This window comes from Mytilus galloprovincialis, chromosome 9 (genome assembly GCF_965363235.1).
Source record: "Mytilus galloprovincialis chromosome 9, xbMytGall1.hap1.1, whole genome shotgun sequence".
In the NCBI taxonomy this organism is placed as follows: Eukaryota; Metazoa; Mollusca; class Bivalvia; order Mytilida; family Mytilidae; genus Mytilus; species Mytilus galloprovincialis.
The window spans coordinates 75,313,733-75,338,479 of NC_134846.1; the positions used below are offsets into that span (position 1 = coordinate 75,313,733).

At 30.3% G+C, this 24,747-nt stretch overlaps 2 protein-coding genes and 1 long non-coding RNA gene across 5 annotated transcripts in view; 1 reads left to right on the forward strand and 2 right to left on the reverse strand.

Annotated features, from left to right (window-relative positions):
• The window catches only part of LOC143045948 (short-chain dehydrogenase/reductase family 42E member 1-like), a 55,683-nt gene extending 55,230 nt beyond the window's left edge, over nucleotides 1-453 (reverse strand). The window contains exon 1 of one of the 3 annotated variants that reach the window (XM_076218805.1): nucleotides 407-453. The gene's annotated coding sequence lies outside the window, so the exon portion shown is untranslated. Of the gene's footprint in view, nucleotides 1-368 lie in introns of all 3 variants that reach the window. The other 2 variants (XM_076218804.1, XM_076218803.1) reach the window with 2 other exon arrangements.
• LOC143045947 (sperm-tail PG-rich repeat-containing protein 2-like) overlaps nucleotides 423-24,747 on the forward strand; it is a 50,115-nt gene continuing 25,790 nt past the window's right edge. Inside the window, exons 1-9 of the mRNA XM_076218802.1 lie at nucleotides 423-553; nucleotides 2,691-2,811; nucleotides 3,618-3,739; nucleotides 5,736-5,888; nucleotides 6,325-6,489; nucleotides 7,139-7,369; nucleotides 8,027-8,140; nucleotides 10,135-10,291; nucleotides 17,500-17,753. Of these exons, the coding sequence (XP_076074917.1) occupies nucleotides 2,700-2,811; nucleotides 3,618-3,739; nucleotides 5,736-5,888; nucleotides 6,325-6,489; nucleotides 7,139-7,369; nucleotides 8,027-8,140; nucleotides 10,135-10,291; nucleotides 17,500-17,753 (1,308 nt within the window). The 5' untranslated portion in view covers nucleotides 423-553; nucleotides 2,691-2,699. The remainder of the gene's footprint in view (nucleotides 554-2,690; nucleotides 2,812-3,617; nucleotides 3,740-5,735; nucleotides 5,889-6,324; nucleotides 6,490-7,138; nucleotides 7,370-8,026; nucleotides 8,141-10,134; nucleotides 10,292-17,499; nucleotides 17,754-24,747) is intronic.
• On the reverse strand, nucleotides 10,074-12,816 carry LOC143045949 (uncharacterized). Its single transcript, XR_012969048.1, has 2 exons — nucleotides 12,539-12,816; nucleotides 10,074-12,303 (listed from the first exon to the last, which is right to left on the reverse strand). It is a non-coding gene; the product is annotated as an uncharacterized LOC143045949 (long non-coding RNA).

Here is a 24,747-nt window from a genome sequence, read left to right on the forward strand (position 1 = left end):
AAACGAACTCTAAATTGATCAATATCCCTCTAACTACAGGAGGGACACCTGTCCACACTGACTGTCCATGCATATTATAATTTTTGCAAGCTTCTCCTCATTGGACATTGCTGTATCTCTTTAACTATTAAATCAAATATTAAACAGCGTTATATTTTTCTTCAATTGGTCACAAAAGTAATGGTTATTTTGATGTGACATAATATATCAAATGACGTCAAAGACATCGAACTGTCTACGGGCTTTTATGTTTTCATTTGAAAATGACATTTAAAAGAAAAGGTTACGCAATAAAATTAAGATATGAAATATCAAAAACGAAAATGGAGGTTACAGTAAAACTCCTCTGTTTTCTTTATTTACTTTACCAAAAATTTTAGGATTTTTTACCGAACACAAAATTTACCGTCTGCAGCGGAGTTGTGTCCCTTTTCGGTTAACTTCCGGTCGCGGCCATTTGTTCCTTGACAACAATGTAAATTCAGAAAAGTCTATCCATAAAAAGAACGAAGTTTACCTATTTCAGAGGTGTCATTGCCTCAACAATTTACAAGTAAGCATTTTATGTGTAATGGCAAATATATTTTATCAATATCAAGTTACTGAAATGTGACATTTTGTCTGGAGAACAGCTTTGACAGCTGTTGATGTCATTTTCATCAGGTTAGGAACAACCCCCAACCCAGGTCCATGCAGTGCTGGGACAGCTATTTTAATACCAAACAGCACACAACATGTGGAGTTAACACAGCCACTTTCTAATAGAGGATCTATTTTATTAGGGAAATTAGTAGCTATCAAGCTGGTAATAGATTTTCTAATAATTCCAAACAACAGAAAAAACACAGAATCCATCAAAATTTTCTCAGACAGCCAATCAGCAATTGGAATTCTAACTTTAAATTGGAAATCGGATAATTACAGTAAAACTATTCATGATATTAAAATCTGTATTTTGGCACTAAAATCTGAAGGAATCATTGTTTCTTCTTCATTGAATGGACTTCAATCTTCAATAATAAAAACATCTCATTTTTTATATGAATTAAACAGCCCATATATACATATGGACCCCTGGCCACGCAGATATACAAGGTAATGAACTAGCAGACCAACTAACCAAAAAAGCAGCACAGGAGGCAGAAAAAATAGAATATTAATATTTACAAAACAAAATATACACAAAGGAGCAAAAGACAGTGTAACGTTAAAATGGCAAAACCGATGGGACACCAGTGATAAAGAAAAAAGATATTATACCTTTCAACAAAATGTAAAAAATGCACTTTCAAAAGACAAACCGTCAACTGAAATTTTTCGAATATCAACTAGTTTAAGAACAGAATATTGTAATTTAAACTCATACGAATCAATGATATGCCCAGCACTTATCGACAAATGCAGCTGTGAACAAAAAGAAACAGTTGACTATTATCTACTGTATTCTGCAATCTACTTCATAACATCAAAACTGACACTTGAATCAGAAGTATTATTAGCGACAACAGAAAATGAAAATTACAAACATCACATAGAAGAGATTCAACATTTGTTAGGGGTCTAAAGTCTGCACGGTTAGCCACTAGTCCGATGCACCAGACTAGTAAAATTTCATTCAGACTAGTAAGTTTTTACAAAATTTTGTTTGGCCCAATAAGAAAAATGTCAGAATATTGATCTTCAGACTAGTAGTTGAAAAAGATTTCTGTGCAGACTGAGGTCTGTCTTTATTAAAGCTACTGGATGGTTACACAAAATAGGTAGTTTAGGTTTTATAAGGGTTAATTATTTATTCTTTTTTTTTTTTTAATTTATTTAATTTTATTTATTTTTTCTCTGCAGTGCCACATCATAAATACAAATGTACTAATGAGTTTTATACAATAGCGACATAAAATTACCAAAGTGATCAAAACTAGAGAGATTAATGTGTCAAGTTGACACTTACTAAAGACTAAAGCCAAATAAGGGATATCCCTTAATAAGAAACTGTCCCCAAGACAAGGGGTCGTTTTGGTGTTGTATAAAAGAAATTTTTATATTATGACGTCAAAATTTTGCCGGAATTTTTGTGATGTCCAGTAATGGAGGACAAATAGCGATAAGGTGTATTTCATAAAGAGAGATTCTTATTAGGGTTAATGTTACCTTTGAAGACTTACATAAATAATACAAAAGTACATTTTATCTTACGGTATGCCTTCAGATGGCATTACATGAGAAACACATATAAAGTTGGATATCTGAAAGTAATATTACAACAGCAAAAAACAGCAGACATAAATATATATATATGAAGATGTGATGTCAGTGCCAATGAAACAACTCTCCATCCAACAAGCTATAAAGGGCCCCAAAAAAATGGGAAAACCAACGGTCTAACCTATATAAAAAACTAGAAACGAGAAACAGGAATAAATTACATTAACAAACAACAACTAATGTACATCCTGACTTACAACAGGTACAAACATTTGCAGCGGGATTAAACATTTTAATGGTACCAAACCTTCTCCCTTTTTTTGAAACAATAGTGTAACATCACAACATAGAAAAACACACAATAAAATATCAATTGGAAGGCATAACTCAATCAATAAATGTCTACATCTTATTGATCTTTTGAATTTTTGAATACTATATCAATAGATATATCTAAGATATTCAGTAATCCATTATTTTAATTTTAGAAAACAAAAATGTATGACAGAGCATCAAGAGATTTGATAAAAACCATAGGATCTACTCCTGGCAATGTTGGACCTGGAACATATGATTCAAGTGTACCAGCAAAAGCTAGGCTCAAAGCAGGTTTGTATATCTATAACCTTCACAATGTGTGTTATTAGTAAAATTGGATCTAAATTTATATTTGAATACTGGATATTACCTACAAAATGTATTAATACAAAGTACAATGTATGCATTCTACCAACCCCACTGGATATTGAAATTTTTATAAGTTTGACAGATTTTGAATGTTAGGACGAGTTTCTGAAATTTTAGTGAAATATGTTGTAACTTGACTGAGTCAGTGTAAATGTAACTTGTAAGGAGGTAGTCCTTAATTTTGTGTGTATGGTTTGCCACTAGACAGATATTGAAAACTAGAAACTTAGAAAGAGGTTCCAAAATTGTAGTGAATTACGTTGCAATTGTTATATTAGAGTTTTTGAATATTACAAGAAGGTTCTGAATTTTTAGTAAACGTTAATTGTAACTAGAAAGTTTTGGAATGTGAGAAGTCTCCAAGGAGGTCCTGAAATTTAGGGAATTAGTTGTTACTTGACAGGTTACTGTACAATGAATGTACAATGTAAGGAGGAGTTTGTTGAATTTTAGAAAAATTTATGTCAGTGATGTACATGTATACCATAATAGTCTGTAAAAAAGCCACACTGAATTTTAGAGTCCAATTGAGTAAATTCAATTTGTGTATAAGTTATTTTACAATAAAAAAATACTAGAAATTACCATTAAAATAATACAGTTCTAAAATATGTTAGTAAAGTATCTTGATTTACTGACAGTGCATATGTTGTAATGCAATTCCAATTGGAAGACCTAAACATTTCCTTGAATAGTTCAATAACATGAATTGAATTGTTATTTTACAGATGGATATGCTCCTTTCTTGTCTATGACCAGTAGGGAAACATTCCTAAATATTAATGACCAGACTGTAGCAGCACCAGGTCCAGGACATTATGATCCAGGATTTGCCCAAGATGTGATTGTTGTAAGTATTGTTGTGTCTGGACAATATGATATAGATAAAAAAAAAAAAAATAAGTAGAAATTATTGTTAAAGCTACATGTACAAAGGATTTGTCCAAGATCGAACCATTGTAAAAATGAGTACAAAGATACAAAGAGACCGTTTTAAATCCATAAGTTGAAGAAAGACAGAGAGCACCATATCCGAAAGTAATGGACAGTTCAATACATGCTACACTAAAGATTGAGCAAAACAAACCCACCCAAATGGAAACTCAACCTTCAAATATGACATAGTTCTTTAACTGTAACAAAGTTTTGTTTTTTAATCTGGGTATCTATCAGAAAATATGTACAACTAAAATTGATCAATAGATACAGGGATCTCCATGGCCTGTTTAACAATGGCCCCCCACCATCGTTCAAATGTCTTGCGCCATCGTCAAATGACTCGCGCCATCGTTCAATTGTCTTCCACCATTGTTCAAAACTGTGATCGTTTTTATAGCCTGACGCCATTTTTTTAGCAATTTTAATTAAATGCATGTAATTGCATAACCCTTTAACTAAGTTTCGCAAATGCTTATGATAATTCAAGTTAAATAAATAAATTAATAATCCAGTTACAAAGTTTAACAAGTCAAACACGTGCTTTTATTTTGACTTACGCAATCATCATCCCCCTTTTTAAGAAGTTCAAAATAAGAGGTAAAACAGTAATTATTATTTCATCGAAAATAACTGCTGTATTGTAACGATAATATAGAATTACTTTAAAAGCTAAAAAGTAAAAACTTTTAATATTTCCTGTAAAGAAATATTGTATCTTAATTCTGAATTCATTTCGTAGTATACAATCAAATGGATACCTCCACGTTTCCGGTTTCTATTCAAACTCGAAAGATGCATGTTGCATAGCATCGATTTGCTAGATAAAATCATTAAAAACCTTTTCATTTGACAACGTTTGCTTTACAAATCTTTTTAACCTTTTACATAACCCGTACAACTCGTTCTGTCGCTGCTGCAAACCAGCCATACCAGTAATGGGTTCATGACTTCTGAATTTGACAGTGTCCGGGAAAACTGATAAGCTCCACATGATTTTTAACCCCCATAACAATTACCAAAAATAGCAAGAAAACTACATGGGGACCTTTGTGATAGCTATTGGTCATTCTCGACTAAGGGAAATGGAGGGGGCATGAGGGCTTGGCCTTTGAAGGGTTACAAACGGCAATTATTGAAAATATATATACACTTCTATATAGTATTTATAATGAAAATTCAAATAAATATAATTTAAATAAGCAATGAATTAGCATGTTCACCTATCCTTATGTGGAGGGATGAAATACTTTCGATCGCGCTACACTGTACAGCATAGATACGGTTTATGATGGTGAAAGTTCCTCCATCATTCAATTTTCATCCATGGAGATCCCTGATATATACTGAAATTTTCATAACTTACCACAATTTTCCTCTTTAGGTTTTTTGTTAAATTGGTCCACTGGTATTAACACGACTTTTTGTAATAAAGTTGATTTCTCCTTAACAACTAGGTTTTTTGATTATGGGAGAAAATATTGAGTGCAGCATGAAAAATTCATTTGAAATTCGTGACAATAAGACATTGCTAAATTTCATAGAGTCAGACATTATGAATATTACAAAACTCACAAAAGCGATGTTAATTGCAGAATAATACTGCTTTGAATCATTTTTCACATTATATTTATAGTGTATCACCAATCCAATTTTAGAATGATGTACAATTGAAATCTAACTGTATAGTTAAGTTTAAAGTTAAAAGTTTCATGCAAGAGATGATTTGATACACAGCTCAGTCAGTCAGTTTAACAGCCAAACTGGAATCAGGAATGTACAATTTTATAAAATAAAACATAAAAAACTTACATACAAATTAGACTGCCTGACACAATATCAATTAACTCAAGTTATAATGATAAATCATTTATTAAAAGATTGACTAGAATGAATTTTGATCTTTTCAGGGTGGTAAAACATTAGCAAATAGATCCAAACGTTTTGGTGAAATTAGTACAGAGAACCCAGGACCTGGAACTTACAGCACTGAAAAATATACAGAGTTCAGGACCTCAAAGTCAGCTCCAAATATACTCACTAACAAAGATAAAGCTGGAGCAGTATGTACATTATGTATATCAAATGGATAAGTGACAAATACTCAATTCTTTTGGTTATTATTTATATCAAATAAACAAAATTTCCCCTTCCATGAGTTTTATAATATTTTGAGTAAGATTATCATATAAGACCAGAAAAATTTATGAAAATTTGTTATTTCAAACTAGTTAAAATGAAATCACAATAAGATTGAAAACTGAGATACTTGTCCATCTTAATTGTGCAACTTGTCAGGATTTGAAAAATTCCAAAGAAGAGCATATTGTACTTGTACATAAAAGCCGTTTGGAATAATTTACTGTGTGAACTAAATGACCAGAATGATAGTTATTTTTGCTTTCAAGGTTGAAATATATTCAGAATATTTTGCATCAAAGAAAATGTCAGTATAAAAATTACATTTTAAGTTTCTTTTTCTCCACTTCTTTATTATAGCTTTTGACAAGTAGAATTAAGTTCCACAGAAAACCAGAGGCCCCATCTATACCTATGCCTGGTCAGGCCTATGGCTATGAGGAATGTGAGGATGGTACACTTAAAAAACAAGACCCACCAGACAGAGATATATCTATTGGACCAGCTTTCTATAAACCAGCAGTTGTAAGTAAAACAGTCAATGCACTGCCGAAGATTTGATATGGTAGGCTGAGAAATACAAATTCAACAGAATACATATGTTCTATTGTAACATTTATCAGGGATAAAAAAAATATGCGATAGATGGTACAAGACCTGTGTTATCAACTCCTATAGATTTTAACTATAGATTCTAGAATCTTCACAGAAATATTCTGCAAATGTTGATTTTGTGCAGATATATACTATTATGAATTTAAAGCATTTTTTTCTATACTGAACTTGTACATGTAAATATATGGAAATCTAAATTGGAAAAATGGGGGTAATCTTTTAACAGCTCAATGATAAAAGGTCCACAACCTCAAAAGATTTGCAGACTTCACATTTCTTCACAATTCTCCTTTGTTTAAGAAACAATCTATGCAACCATACCATTTATGTCTTTGATCCATTTTTTGAAAAAAAATGATTGCCTTACCAAAAAGTAATTTGTTAGTTAATACACACATGTATCAAGTAGTTGTGTGTTTATTTATCAACAGACTAAGAAGAATTAAAGCTTTGAGAATTGTTAGTAAAAATAAGTAGTTGATTACATTCACCTGCGTTTCAGATAAGACCTCAATTCTATCTTCCTTACAAGTATACTAATGTCCATTTTATTTTCCAGACCGAAACAAAAACCACTAAGACATACAAAGGTATTCATTTTGGTAATTTGGCATCAAAACGCCTTGATTTAAGTAAAGGTAAAATGGGCCCTGGACCTGGGGAATATGAGCCTTACAGAGATGCCAGTATGAAAGCAGAGAACTTAAATTCTATAGCAGAAGAACAAGCTAGATTTGAAGCCAGAATCCCAAGATATCATGAAGCTATTCAGAAAGATGTGGAAAAGAAGGTATGATCTAGTAAATGAATAAAATAAAGGCAACAGTAGTATACTGCTGTTCGAAATTCATAAAATAGATTGAGAAAAAAACAAATCCGGGTTACAAACTTAAACTGAGGGAAACACATCAAATATAAGAGGAGAACTATGACACAACAGAAACTCAACATTAAAATGGAACACACACTGAAACGAACTATAATATAACAAAGGCCATTTTCCTGACTTGGTACATGACATTATAATAAAAAAAAATGGTGGGCTGAACCTGGTTTTGTGGCATGCCAAACCTCCATCTTTTATGGCAATGTTAAATATAACATTGACAACATTACATGATAGGACTACAAAACAAATAAATGGGAGACCATAGGACAGAGAAACACACGAATAAGTGCTGTTTATATTGTTACATTAATCTTATAGTTTTATGTATCAAAGTATTTTGATAGGAGTCATTCTCATACATTTGGTGGCGGGATTTAAAAATCAATCAAAACCAATCAATCAATAATAATATATGTTGGCTGCCATTTTCAGAATGGCGTGATTTAAAGATATATATTCATTGTACAGTTGTTATCTCATTGTCAATGTAATTGGAATTAAATTTTACAAAATTTGAAATGGAAGACTTGAAATTAATATGTCTGCCAAAAATTTCAGGGAGTTCCAGGACCAGGGAAGTATGATGTGAAGGGTGTTTTTGATCCAGAACCTCCCAAGGTTAACACAGAGGGAATAGAAGTAGAACATCCACCATTTATGTCACAATCCAAGGTATGTAAGATTAATACTTTATAGCATGCAAAATTCATAATTCTCAGTCAGAAATTTGATGGTATCTATAGTTTGTCTTATTACTTTTGTTTGGAGTGGGAGAGATTATTTTATTTCTTTAACATGCTGTTTGAATGTAGTAAAATTTTTGTTTATTTGGTATTGTGCAAATTTTTATGCCCCCACCTTAGGCAATGTGGGCATTAAGTTTTGCTCATGACTGTCCTTCCATCTCATTTTCATTTCCCTACTCTAACTTCGGTTTTCTTCATCCAAATTTTATGAAACTCATTCACAATGCTATTAAACTTTTCACTCTAGAATATTGCCCCTTTATAACTGCGAAAATTACAAATTTGTTTGTTTTCACACTCTATCTTTAGTTTGCCTTATCCAAAATTTTAGGAAATTCATACATAATGATACATAATGCTAAAAACCAGAACACACAGCTGACAGTATATTAATAACCATTTTAGAGTTATGCCCCTTTATAACTGGGAAAATGGAAACTTTTTAAAACTCATACACAATGCTAAGAACAACAGCACACATAGAAAGTTTAAATTTGGGCAGTGAGTTATCTACCATTCTGTAATTATGTCCCATTTTGACTTGGACAATTGCCAGTCTTGAAAGGGGTTATTTGTGTCCTTTGACACATTCTCCTATTATTTATATTGCAGTTATGAAGTGTTTTCATACACCCAACTTCAAATACAAGACCTATTATGGTATACCATTGTCCATTCATCCTTTTGTTAGATGAACAATAACGCAAAAAAGCTTTAACCAACTTTCATACTTTTCAAACTTTGATAAATACTTAATATCTATAGATGTAAGCTCCCTTTCAATATTATAAATTTGAAATTTAAGGTTTCTGAATAATGGGATTTAAACTGAAAATTGTCAGTGAAGGATGCAAATTTTGTAATATAAGAATTTCCTGCAAATTAATTTTTGACGGTTTCATTTTTTTTTAACACCCAACTTTTTGGGGACAGTGCATTCCTTAAAGGAAAGAAAGAGCTTTTTTTTATTTTTATTTCTATTTTTAATTGTATTTCCATTCATAAAAATTATGAAAATGTTTTTTTTACATCAATTCTTTCTTCTAATTACCACAACAGTGTTTTCTTAACTAGACACCAACTATTGAATATTTGAACAATAATTTCCATTATGTTAAAATCAAAAGAAGATATAAACACAAAATTCAAAATTAAATTTTGGTAAAAAATGTCAAAATATCTCAATTTAAGTTTTTTAAGTCTTTTCATGGTGGCAACACAATAAAATACCACTAAATAATGAGTTAATCATTGCCTCAATCTTCCTATTTGACATTTTGTCACACATCATCATAAAAGAGGCAAAAACTAAAAGATTTGACTATATGTCATGCATTATCATATGATTGTAAGTGCTACAAATTCCATATTATGTTTACCAATTCTACAGAAAGTATTGAAAATGACAATCATTATTTTTTCCATTTTTTATGTAATTTTGATAAACATGATGTGAAAATATTAAATACACATTTTTGCCTATATTGCATAAAATTAAATGTTAACATAAAAAAAATAAATAAAATCAAATAATTTTATTGGTGTAAATTCCTATACAGAAATGATACCAGCCGACATTTACAAAATACAAATACAAAAATAAACAAACAAAATAACAAAAAAAACATATTTTCTCAATGATAAGAGATACCTATTTTATATTTACATTGCGTGGAGGTGTTATTCATACACTATTATTAATTCAAGCTATTACAATCAGCTTTAATATTATAAAAGCTCTTAAACACATTATATTTGCTTTAAATGAATGTTCAAATCATACATATCGCTTATTCCCGCTACACTTACAGTACTAATGTCCATATCATTACTTGATATATGATATAATATTGAAAATACATGTATATGTCAAAAATTTTATTTTATTATTTGCAATGAGAAAATGCTGTTTAATTACAGAGATTTACACCTTTGAAGAAAGTGACTCCATCACCAGGAGCTTACAATGATCCACGTAATGCATTTGAATCAATGAAAAGAGTAACAGGATTAAAAAGAAGTCCATTTGGTCAGACATCTGTGAGATTTGAACCTAAAGGTCACAAAAAAAATCCAGGTAATTGAAAATAAAATGTCACATAGATATAATCTGAATAAGGATTAATACTGCTTGAAAGTGGTATGGTTGATATGTTTTCTTCATTTAACATTTACTATTTTCGTCATTTAATGTACTTTTATTGACCATTTATAAGAAAAAAGGTCAGGATATAATTATATTATTTTAATATTCAATCCTTAAAATATTAGAAATGTATCGAATAAGCATTTTTAGTTGGATGCCTTTATGTCTACACTTTCCTTGAAGGGCAAAACAATCTTTTATATTTTTTAAGGCAGAGTCAATGATTGACCCTGTAGTTCCTGTGTTACCATTGATCGTTCATAAGACGGCATATATCTGCACATTTAATACATTCTTGTAAAATGTTTGCAATCACATCTGGGCCACCAACTTCTAAATGACTTTGTATAAAGCAAATAATATATTCAGTCATTCGGTATTTTGATTGAAGTTTGTTGTGATAGTTAAATTAAGTCATATATGCTCTTAAAATATTTAATGATAATTTAATTGGTGACATTATTTAGTGTGTCATATTCCTAATGATATTTTAATTATGTCTATGGATGTTTACACACAAAAGGATAATTAAGAGGTTGCATACAGGTTACAATGTACCAAATAAAATTACATGGGCGCAGCCATTTTATGAAGGGAACATGACATAGAGATAAAAATAGATGGCTCTCTGTGATTGGTTGTTTTATCTTTTATATATTTTTCTTTTGGAAAGCATTATGAATGAAGTTTCATGCAAGCACAAATTTGTCGTTAAATGTATAGTATTAAGGGCCGGAAATATTTTTTTTATGTTGCTCAAAATTAGGGAAATTTTTCTGCGAAATCGTCAGGTATCGTGAAAAACCCCAAAATTCACCAAGAAAAGCCATGGGACCATATATATTTGAGTGCGGTAAAATCGCAAATAGATATCGAGCTTCAATTAGACAACAGCAGTTTTTCCATAATTAGTTTATTCAAAGCCCCTTTTAAGGAGATAATTGCTAAAAATAGCATTGCCGGCAATGGGGCCACCATTTAGTACTTTATATCCTATAGAGCACCATGAACTAGAAGATATGTCAATGAATAGTCTTTCTAATAGCAATAGAAATTCACAAATTTTTTGAGTGCATTCAGTATGCTGCATACAAATAACGTTATCAAAATTTAAAGTGTGAATTTTTATTTTAGCGATTACTATTCTGTCCCAGTTTTCCCAATGATAAAAATAATCAGAATTTACAGTAACTTCATGTGATAAAGTAAATCTATCATTGTAGTTAATTTAAATGAATGTATAACCATCAGTAACCACAGAATTCTGCAAAGTTTTCAATTGTTTTACAAACTAATTGGAAGAAGAGGGAATTACAGTTATGCAGTAGACGTTGTTAATTGGGCTATTAATTTGAATATAAGTGACAGAGAGTTGATTTTCTACTGTTTTATAGAAAAATAATCAGATTACTTTCCCTCTTATATCATTGTTTGTCCTGTTCTTGGCTTGGATTTAATTGTACAAAATGCTGAAAGTGATTAAGTTTGAAATTTCTTTGAAGTTGGATTAGTCACAAGCTATATTTTTCCTGTTAATGTGAAAATTAGTCAAAACCACTATTAAAGTTAGCATGTAGCAATATTTTAGGACCTGGGCGTTAAGTGGAAACTGGACGCCAGGGAAAATAAGCATGTTTTGTAATGCAGTGATTTTATTATCTTTTGACATTGACTATTGTGTACTCTTTGAATTAACCAAAAAAATTAGCAATACAATTGATTTAAAACCATTAAAGTCAACAGATTCATGTGTTGAGTTTTAAAGTGAAAACCTTAGAGACTATTATCACAATCTAAAATTTACATAAACAACCATTGAGTCTATTTATATTTCTGGCAACATATTTCTATCTTGGCCACTATCTGTCGACTTTTTTGATTGGAGGACAAAAGATGACCGTAAATCAGCTTTCCAATTTTCCATCTGGTACACACAGTACAATCTGAAATGGATGTTTTTCATGTCACATAAAAATTAATCATTCTTTGTCATTATGGCTTTAAAGTATTTGTAGCTATGTGGATGTTTTATGCGAACATTAACTTAAAATATTGATATCTAAATTAGTAGGTCAATTATGAAATTGAAAATATCCCATTCCCTTTAATTAATATCCAGTTCTGAGACCAAATTACTTCATTCATTGCTAAATTCCTGCATTTTAATTTGTACCGTACCTGTAAGGACATTGAGATTTTATCTGATATATTTCGTAAGGGATACATGCTAGTTGAAGCACACCTCTGGGTGGGAATTTCTCGCTGTGTTGAGGACTGCTTGGTTGCCTTGGGCTGTTTTCTGCTCTTGTTGTCTTTTTGATACATCCCCTGTTTCCATTTTCTATTCAATATATGATTAAATCTTTGTTAGGGAAAAACATCATAAAGCTTTCATTTTTAACATGAGAGTAGATATAGGAAATATATATTTTGTCTGTAAATATCTGACAACATGGGTTTCTGTCTGACCTCCATCAGCTGTCCTTCATCTCAATGTCAAGCTCAGTGAAAAAAAATTATTTCAGTTTCCTTCCTTTAGTCACGGCAAATGACAGATGTACTACACAATCATATTTCCAGTAAATTGACCACTATAAAAAGCAGCAGACTTGTACCTATCACTATAATAGGACTCCATGCTGATAGTTGACCTACTCAGTATCATTGAGTTACTGTTATAGATTTGTACAGTTCTACTTTTACTATAATCAATATGTTAACTATAGATTTGAACTTATTTGGTCCATAAATGCATTTTGTGGGTTACATATCAGTCTGACTGGTTCCATCTTAACAGGCCTTATTTTCCAAGTACATGTATTTGATTTCAAGGTCAAATCAAATGATGATACTAGTTTCTTAAAAATTAAGTGCAGTAAAAGAGACTTGTCCTATGAACAGGTTCACCTGACTGTGACTGAATTTTGGGTTCTATAAATTTTTTAATTTTTTTTGTTACTTTAAGTGAAATGTCAATAATATTTTGTCTGTGATGACATTGTAAGATGAATATTTTTAAATGTCACAGGTATAACAGGTACCTGAACTATTTACATTAAACTTTCAGATTAAGCTCATTTCTATTCATGCATAGTAAAGTCCAATATGTCATTGAACAAGAAGTTCAAATGGTTAGACTGGTCAATTCTCCCTGTCTCTCACTCTGATACATAACAGGATATGCTATTGAAATAATATATTACTTAATTTTTTTTTTATCTGTTTGGAATAAAAGGGACTGATTTGTTATTCATATTGTTAATGGCTAAAATTTATTATTATACGGTTCTAGTATTGTTAAATATTTGTAACAATACAATACAATAATTTTATGATGTTTTTCTGTACTGAGAGTAACATATTTAGAAGTGCTGAACAGCTAAAATGGCCTAATCATAAGTAATCTGTGTCAAAACCTTATAAATACAAAATTATTCATTTTGTCCATAAAACTGTCTGAACTAATTTTATTGACCATACCCTTGTTATAAATCACTGTTTTTCACAGAACACAAAAAATGGATTAAGTTTGTTATGGGAGTTCCTGTAACAATGAAAGTGAAAGTTTTGTCGATAATGGATAATAATTTCTACTTTTTACAGGCTTGATTATTGTATTTCTTTTGTTCACAACAAAATAGCCGGGATGCAACATGTGACCTCAACAAGACCACGACAGATGCCCCTACAATAAAAAATGATACCCTCCATAAAAGTCTGTTTCCCTTGGTGACCAATCATCGGACAATAGCTAAAGAGGGAGATAGGATTCAATGTTAAGCTTAGAGATATTCATTGCTTTTTCACACCTAAGTGTTTTTATTATCAGTATATTAATCAGTTTTCGCCGATTGATCATATTTTTATGGTCTCCATCGAATATTAATGATGTATGGAAAAAGCTTCTTTATATTAAAATACAGATGAGTCACTAAGTTGGATTTCTTCAATAAGAAAACTGTCAAGACTGTGTATAAGGACAAAGTTTTTATATCTTTTGATTAGAAAAGATCAGCAAATATACAACTGTAATAAATTTGTTAAATGCATATAAATTTGGCTACATTTTGAATATGATATAGTGCGAAGGAATAAAATTTGAATTAAAAGATATTTTAAACCATAACATTTTTAATCAGATGAAATCCAATAGGATTGTAAATGGTTTTTAGTTGAAATGATTATTAAACAAGTGAGGAATCTTAGTTTGTTTGCCTTTCAATCAACATATTTCTAACATAGATGCAGGGGAAACTACCACTAAATTAAACAAAAAAGGGAAAAGTAAAAACTATCACTCAACAAATAAAACCAAAGTTTTTGAAATATCTTTTGAACGGAACAAAAGTACAAAAAGGTCAAAATGAAAATAAAACTTGTCTTGAACACATTCTCCTTCATGAACAGCTAGCTAAGAATTCGGCTAAAATGTGCGCTAGAGTATGTCTAAAACTTGCAATTAGGTGAAAGATTTTACTTCATGTTGAAGGCCACATTGTGACTTTAGAATGAAGATAGCAATATTCATGAAAGTGTTGTTCCATTGTTTAGTTCTATTTCCATGCAAGCATAGTGATTTTGTTTTATGAACTGATATGTATTAGCATTATCCTTTCTATACCATATATTTCCTTTATCAATGCATGCTGACATTTTAGCATTGAATAAGGATTTCTTAATATGTAGTACACTCCAAATCAATGTTTTGTGATTCTCTATTTCTTCTTTTTCTTACGATATTTCTTTTAATTTTACTTTATAATTGATTACTGTGCTATCAGTTAGCTTCTAAAGATAGTAACATCCCTTAACAGGAAATAATCTAGATACCTGGAAATAAGTCATGCCTTATTTCACAATGTAATTAGTTTCAGCAAAGATAAACTTAATCAATGTCACATAGTCTTTTGTTTCAAGACTTTGGCTTCTTTAAATGTCGGTCAACGATTCTAATAACTTTCCATTCCTAAAGTTTAATATGAAGAGTCTGTACAGTTTCACATTGCAGATTGTTAATGAAACAACTTTCTACCAGAAACCATAAGAGATAGACTGCATATTTTTTTCATATTTAAGTTATGGTGAGGGTACACGAGATCTATTAAAACATAACAAAATGTAGGTTAACTTGCTCATTTTCAAGTAAAACTTAGACTCAAATAAGTTAACCCTTTCCTCCATAATGACGCCTTTTGACGCCACCCCCTTACTCCATAATGACGCCTGTGTAATACCTCAGTTGAAACACTTTGACTACAAAGTGTCTGCAGTTGACTTAATAAAATTTGTATCCAATATGAAAAGGAATATCATAGGAATATCCGACTTAAATTTATTTGATGAAATAGTTGTTTTTCGCAATGCCTTAATACTTTAAAGCATATGTTCAGCATTTTATAAAAAAAATCCTGTGCAAATCAAGTATGCAAAAAAAAATTTCAATGGAGTAAAGGGTTAAGAGAAATTTTTTTTCAAGTTGTCATCAACATAGAACAATTTGGAGGTTTAAAAATTGTATTGATGGAAATTAAGTAGTCAAATTTGTTTATTTTTGTATTCTGTGATAAATACATGTTAAGTAAAATTAAATTTTAAAACTAATTAAATAATTCTTCTATGAAACACTTCTGACATTTCTGATTACTTGTTAAAAAAACAAAATAGATTGTTGGATCCTCTCTGTTTATAGAAGTTTTGAATGGTTCTTTTATTGATATTGTACATATTATATTGCTGCAATGTGTCCTCCATTTTCTTGCCCCTCAAACTTAATTTTTTTAACTGAATGCAGTTAATTTTAAAGAGACTAGAAAATGATTATAAAAAACAAAGATTGAAAGTCTAAAAATACAAATTGAGTTCTTCATTCTTTGATGTCAAACTTTTTTACTTTTTAATATAAAAATCAATAAAGACACAATATTAATGATTGGAATAGGATATCTGTTTTACAATTAGGTAACTTAAACAGCCATAAGAGAGAGACTGAGAGTAGAAAACCCATTACATCTTCCAAAGTCTATGGAATTTTATTACACCCAATTTTTTTAACAGCAAAATCTGTGAAAAACAGAATAAATGGAGTGTTATTTCATGTCTTTCATGAAATATTGTCATTGTGAGGCTTTCAAATTAAGTGATATATTTCATTTTTACAGTGTATCATATTATTTGTCTGCAGTAGTAAGTGGCATTATATTTTATGATGTGTTACACAAAGTGACCCAACAATCTGCCAGGGTAAAATTGTTCCAAGAATGGAAACTTTGTTTCATGTTCATTTAAAATAATTCCACTTTTAATGATGTTTCGCCACCTTTGCCAAAATATTGAGTTCTGTAATGTCTTAGTAATGGGTATTTTAATGCTTGGTATTATAGCTTTGTAATTGTAAGTACACATGTACAAGAGGAAGACTACACATAAAAATTGGTTTAAGTGTAGCTAAAACTTTTATTGAATAAAGTTCATTTATAAACTAAGTGCATGTTTTGTGTAGAAAGATGTAAAGAATACTGATATTTGCATGTTCACCTATTTTAAAGTATGGATCTTTTATAAGTTAATTATGCTCCACAATAAAATTTTGGAAGCATAAAGTAATCACTAAGTCTGTCTTCCCTTTGACCTGCAAACATTTCCCTCACACTTTTTTCTAAAACTACTAAACAGAATGACTTTCTTATTTGAATGCTTGACAGTGATGAGGCGTACAGTATGAGCCGTTTTTTTTTGGATCTGTCAGATACCAGTACCTACTTCCTGTTTACTTAATATACTTTTAATTTTTCAATATTTTTGATAAACCTTAAAAAAAATGTCACATTCTTCTTCAATATTACTGAAAATGACTTATGACTTGGTAAGCAGCTAAACAGAAATGATTTTTAATGTGTGTGCACTTTCTTATCCTTCAGACAACTGCATTTTGTTTCCCAACAATACTTTGAATTATAAGTGGTGGTATGCTTAGCACAAAAGAAAACTACATGTGATTCTTGTTGAGTTGAAATCTTTGTTTGGTCCAATTTTCAACTGTACTTATAATTATATTACAGTATTAGATTGTGATTTGGGGACAAGGCATTAATTACATTGTGTTGCATTAATTTGTCATTGTTGGTCTATTTGTACTTCAGGTCCTGGAGCGTATAACATTGTTGGTATGGGATCAGAGAGCATGAGAAAGGCCTACATTGAGAGTACTCGCAAGGGTGTGTTTGGAACCACATCTGTCAGGATAAAACCAATAACCAAAAAAGAGGAGATTGAAGTACCAGGTCCAGCTCATTACCAAATTAAAGAGAAACCATTTAGGACAAAGTATCCAAACCTTACGTCCACATTTGCATCAGTAACGTCACGAGTTGTTGAGCCTCCACCAACAGTTAAGGTAATTATTTGATGTCTAGTAATCTACAGTTCATTTTATTATCGACTCCTAGGAGTCGATATTAAGAATTGAACGATGGACAGTCAGTGGAAGATATTACGAGACGTGAATAATCAAAGTTAATTGATTGGTTAGGACAATCCAAACCTAGTAAATGTCCTTCAATCCAGTAGAGTATCGGATTTGTCCTCTCTATTTTAGCAATTAGATTTTGCCTGGTCATTAATCATGCATATTCATGATATTGGTACACAGGTAACTTTTATCTATAAATAGTCGAATCTTCTGGAGTTTCGTAAACAACAACGTTAAACGATATATACTACTTCATAACGTGTGACCTCACGTGTGTGGTAAAATTTTTTGATTGATGCACGTGGCTATTCAAGTAAATGAATAAATCTACAAAGCGAGAACACTTTCCATTTTCATCAGCTAAGAGTCGACTAGCCCTTTTTGAAAGGCTAATGCTTGTTTTGTCTTTTAGAGTCAAATTCAGAGGGAAACAATATGAAAATGGCAAAACTTATAATTCCAAGCATGCTAGTTTATACAATTTAAAGTTCTATCTTATAGGAAAAAAGTGTGTGATTTGCTTGCACCACTCATATACATTTTGTACTTTAATACTAGGAATATCAACATCGCTTAACAGTTTTGTTTTTTATGAAATGCACCATTTTATCTGTTTGTTTGCCTTGTGTATTATCTTGAAAGTCGGCTGACTTTTCAGTTTGTGTAATATTTTGTATATTATATAATCATGACATTAACTGTTGAATAGGATGATAATGTTGTATAATGCCTACAGTAACCACAACCTTCCACAATAACTGTTAAATATCATTACACATCAAGAAAAAGTGATAAGTTGATAATCATCCGTATTTTCACCCTCTATTATAATTTTGAGCTTCAAGTCTCAATTTAAGGGTAATTTTGTTTAGTGTTATGTCCTGGGGAAACCTTGGAGACTATAGATCTGCATGTTACTGTAGATAACTTGGTGATAACAGTCATCAAACATGGAAAGTTACAAGGTTTGGATAGCATCTTCCAGTTATTATTACAATACAATAGATTTTTTTTATATCTAGGTTTTTTGTGTTGTAATTTATTGGTGACAGTTAGTTTGTACAAGTTTATTTGTTCATTTAAATTGACAACTGCTGTAATGTCAAACAAAATTATCTTTATTACCATTCAAGTAAGGAGAAACATAGAAAACATAGACTATTTTGTTATGTCTTTTCCATATCATCATGTATTTTTGTCATTAATGTTCAATTGTTGCCGCAGGGAAATCAAATATACAAAACTCTAGTCATTTTTTGTTGAAAAAATAAATTGATTTATAAGTTTAAGTGCAATTATCATGAAGTTAGTATTTATGTAAAGCTGTTAACATAAATTACTAGAATTTTTTATTTGATTTAGACCAATTTTCCTACTTTTAATGACTTTTGTGTTGTCTGCCATTGTTGTAAGAGCTTTAGTTCCTTGTTTGCTTGGTTTAGTTTTTATTGACTGGCTATTGCATTACTGATTGGCTTATCAGTGTTTGCTAAATGTTCAGTGACAAATATATCAGGCAAACTTAGATTGGGAACAAATTAACAAGGTATACAATAGTTCTGCAAAGTGCCTCTTTAATAAGACAGCAATTAATTTTCCTGAATATCGACATATTGCAGATAAATTTTAAATCTTAAAAAAAAGCTGTGGCCTGCAACATTTGGTCAAACTGGCAACAAACACAACAGATAATTTATAACATAAAATTTTAATTAGTTTACTTTTTGAAGTGCAAAGTTGCAATGGTCCTTTCATAATATTGACACAAAACATATCCTCACATTGAAATAAAAACATGAAATTGAATTGTTTTGTACTTTAGAAACAACTTTGAAAAGTAAGGAAAAAAATTTCATTTATTTTTTGGTAAAATGATGCCTAGATCATAGACTATATTTAGTAAATTTTGTCTTCAACATTCATGAACTATTTGCCATTGGACATAAGGCAAACAACATCCAATCAATGTAGAGGATAAATTCGGGGATAAATTATGTATTTGTTGTATGCAAAAGTTTGTGAATCTTATTGTTCTTGGCCTTTAGAAGAATTACTTAAGATAAACCATTTACATGTACATTTATTTTGGTTTGATGTTCATCTGAATAACATTCCTGCATTTTCAAGCTGAGATGAGATACAGAAGAAGATGTAATTAAATAGGCTTATACAAAAAAAGAAATATCAAGATATTGTGTTAATTGTTTCAGTGTTTGATGTGCTGAAATTTATGATTGAGGTTAATATATACATTAGTTTAGGGACGACATCAAAAGTTCAATGTAGGATAAAAAACTTAATTCACATAGTTTTTTCACTGACACCCCCACCCCCTCTCAACTTAATTTGGAAAAAATTGATTTACCAATAGGGATATATGTAAAAATCGATTTCAGATATACAAAACTTGTAAAATTTTAACCCCCCACCCCCAAACTTTTTGATTTAAGTTTTTTATCCTACATCGATCTTTTGATGTCGTCCCTTAACATTTTAAAATAGTCTGTAAGTGTTGTTGTCAATTATTTTCATTAAGTCATGTGTAACCCTCTTCCTCCATAAAAGACATCACCATAAAATGATAAAACAAAACACAAACTGATAAATTTATAATTTTGATTAAATGTGTGTTTATTTTATTGTAGTGTTTATGCTGTAGTTAAAAAATCTCTTTTTATAATTATATACTTCATCTGACTGGTAATGCTATTAAAACATTATAGAAAATTCCTCTAATTGTAAAACAAATATTATAGTCTTATTATGATTGTGAAATATTTGGTGATAAATCTTAACTTTCCATTGTAAATCAGGTAAACATTTTTCATCAATAAATAGCATTGTTTTAATGAACTTGGGAATTGGAAATTGTGGCAATATGCAAAGTAGTAGTCAGGCTGTAAAAAATAAACTGTTTCCACGACACTCTAATTAAAAAATAGTTTAAAACAAATTGGTTTGAAGTGTGATTTAGTAGTCTTCCCTTTTTTAATTTCCTTTTGTCTGTGATGAAGTGTTGATGATATTGCTCTCTTTCATCATTACATCATATTGAAATACACACAGGGGCATAGTTAAATTGCTGAAAATGGAATACTTTAGTTTGGCAACAATGGATTAGGTATTTTTGATTGGCATTGAACTCTTTAAATGGCTAAACAGATGATGTTGTAAATGATTTTTTTTTCAGTAATTTTGATTGTTAACTTTGCTCTTTTGGTCATACATGTATTTTATCATCTAAGTTTTCAATTTTTTGTGGGAGTACCTGTTGTTGAAGGTCAATCCAGGAAAGAACACTGAACACACCAAATTAGACTAATCTTATACAGACATTTTGGTTAGCAGATACTTATTTTCCCCTTATGTCCAATGTCGATTGAATCTTTTGGTGGTTATCAAAGATAAAACATGGGAGCCCCATGTCATAACATGGTTATGTCCCTTAGACCTTTATCATAATCTTTGATGTGTATGTTTTTTCAATTAAATTAGATTTTATCCAATAAAATGAATTTGATTGCAGATTTCCTGTTGGTATTTTTCCAGCATATTTATGTCTCAGAATTAAGTAATAAATGTCTAAATTTTAAACAAATCTTAAAAGCAATTGCCTTTTATCTCCTAGACTTAAAAGCAATTCATTTATAGATGGAAACTTTGATACAAACATAAGTTTACAGATTTAGGTCATAAAATATAAGGATTAAAACAGTTGTCATTTAAACCTGGAGGTTTTATACTTTTGTAATTTTTTTGTAAAACGGGGCAAGATTACTGTTATCAAAGAAGAAGTCAGCTGTGATTTAAAGTTTAACATTAAAAATAAAACATATTTTACATGATTAGTATGCACCAGGGCACAATACACCTCCCTTGTCAGATAATAAGAAGACTGATTGATTGTTTATAGCTCAAAATTACATTCATGTCTTGAAAAAAAAAGATTTTTTTGATAGATACCATGCAATGGGAGGATGAGCAATATTATTTACAGTGCAACAATGCGTTATTTGATGAGCTTTATACAAATATCAAAAATTAGGAAAACTGTAAAACAATCTTGCTGGTAGTGGATTATAGTTGGTTTTATATGCTAAAATCTAAGTCCTTTTTTACAGCACAAAATGTTATATCATGAAGAATTGTAGCTTGTATTGTTTTTGCTTGTTTTTTTTTTTTGTCTTCCTCTTTCTGTATATATTTAAATAGATATTTTATGTTTTGTAAAAAAAAAAAAAACTGTGATAAGGTTTTTAAAAAAAAGAATACTTTTTGATGAAATAAAAGATCTGTAATATGTGGATGTTACCATGTATACAGAATTTAAAATTCTGAGTCTGCATCTCTACTAATGAAAATTTTGTGTTCTTCTATTGAATAGGGTCCATTAAAATCTAATTTAGCTTGAGCACGCAGACCTCTATGTTAAAGTACAATTCTTACAGTTTTCTAGACTGCTATATATCCTTTTATTAATGTGACAATTGATTTTTGTTAGAAACATTCCATTAATTATAAAAGTGATAGACATAAAATGATAGAGTGTAAAGGTGTTAATTGTAATTTCTTCAAAGGCTATACCATTGTACAATTCCTATCTAATAGACTTGAAAAGTGCAACACTAACTCCATTCCCAGGTTATTCTATATCATTTCTCATTAAAAATAGAATAGCTTTTTTTATATTTTCCTAGATACAAGTTTTCCCAAGTGATGCTATACTATGACATCTGACATTGCTCTTTTCTAACACATAACAAAGAGATGTAAATAATTCTTACAAAAAGAACACATTTTTAACAGAGATACAGAAACTATATTTTCAAATTAATTTAAAGACAAAGTTTGAAAAAATCTTGTTTGATTGACAGTTCAATAATAAAAGTTACTCCCTTGTGAAATTGAACTTTATGAGAGAATGTTAAATAGAACAAATGTTGAAGTCCCTATAGAGCTGAGCCAATTATCTGGGTGATAGTTTCTAGGAATTGTCATTTTATTGTACATCTCTTATACCAATTATAGTTATCTTAAAGTGCCAATGTTTAGAATAAATATTGATCAATTACATTCTTTTATGGGTAAAACTTTGTATGGGACATGCTTTCCTAAATAAACATGTGCTTCATAGTAATAGTAATTGCAGTTTTTACACTTTCTGTCCTTACTCTACTTTGTTTTAATGTCAAGACTCCAGAACAAAAGAACTGTTATGATACGAAATCTGTTTATATTTTTCTTAAAGTAGAGGTAATTTTAAGTTGATGATATAAAAAAACATTTCTGGTGAATGAAAATAGCCAATTCTCTCATAAAAGTACTGTTTTTATTAATTAAATAATAATTTATTTTAAAAGTTGGAATCATTTTCAAGGAATGAAAGTATATCCCTCATGCACATCTCTGATTGGCTAAATGTTAGGTCCTTTTTTATTTGATCAGCTTTTCAATATTTTGTTTTGGATTTTCAAATTTTGAAGTTATGAAACACTGAAGAGACATTTATTGTACAAATGCATTTAGTGAAATAAAATTTGTACTGCAAATGTTATTTTATACCTTATTTCTTCAAAGTTAGTAAATTTATTGTCCCTAATGCAATGCTTTATTTAAAGAGAGAGTTATGCTGCTTATGTCCCTTGAAAGTATCATTTATATGGAATATTGCATTGGTAGGCTCTCATGTGTACAATTCTTGCCAGATTTTTAAGAACTTTTATCATAGGTTTTATATCAGCAATGTCTCAGTCTAGTTAGGGACGACATCAAAAGATCGATGTAGGATAAAAAAAACTTAAATCAAATAGTTTGGGGCTGGGGGGTCAACATTGCTGCAAGTTTTGTTAATCTAAAATCGATTTTACATATATCCCTATTGGTCAATCAATTTTTCCCAAATTAAGTTAAGAGGGGGGTGTGGGGGTCAGTGAAACAACTATGTGAATTAAGTTTTTTATCCTTCATTGAAATTTTGATGTCGTCCCTCAGTTAGAAAATCAGTGTCAATCAAAAATTTGTAAAAGAGTTATGGAGATGATGCCCCTTGGATAATAATATTGAACATTTCATTGTAAGCGCTCTAATGTGTACAATTCTTGTCAGATTTTTATCAAAGGTTTATAACATCAATTTTTTTTAAGTTTTAAAAATCAGTGCTGATCAAATATATTTAAAACAGAAGATTTCATTTCTTTATGATATTTATTTAAAAAATTAAGTTATTGACCTTGACAGATAAAATATGTGCAAGGCGGGGGACATTGGTACTCTATTCTTTGATTTGTATACAGATACAATAAAATACTTTTGCTATTTATGGTCGCAGATCAAAACCATGAAAAAATACCTTAGAAAGAATTTCTAATTGATTTGTGCCTTGAACCAGGACCAATAATGATTAAACCCCTGAATAAGGCACGCTTTCATATATGACATCAAATTCAGAAAAAGGTATAAAAGATGTGTCCCCATAGTTTATCAGTAGTCTTTGATGTAATTAAGTAGATGTGTGTTAGCACAGAAAAAATAGATATATTAGATTTGTAACTGTCAGTTTAATGCATTCAGGTACAGGCATTTCATTTACTTAATTTATAACATGCAGTTCTTTTATTTTGGAGTCAGAAATCTTATGTTCTTAGACAGAAAAAAAATAACAGACAAGTCTTCATATTTCTCATGAGATGAAGCAGATCAAATAAAACAGTGAGGTGTGTCCATACATTTTTTTGTCTTGTTTAATTGGTGTTTTGTGGTGATTTGACCATTATCTATTGATCTTTCAATTTGATCTTTAGGACATGATAATGGAATACATCAAAAGGTTATAAACTTTTGACATCAAGGTAAAAAATTTGATGGGATAAAAACTTCCGATTTTTTGTAGCCTTTTGCTGGAGTCCAGGTTCATGTCGGA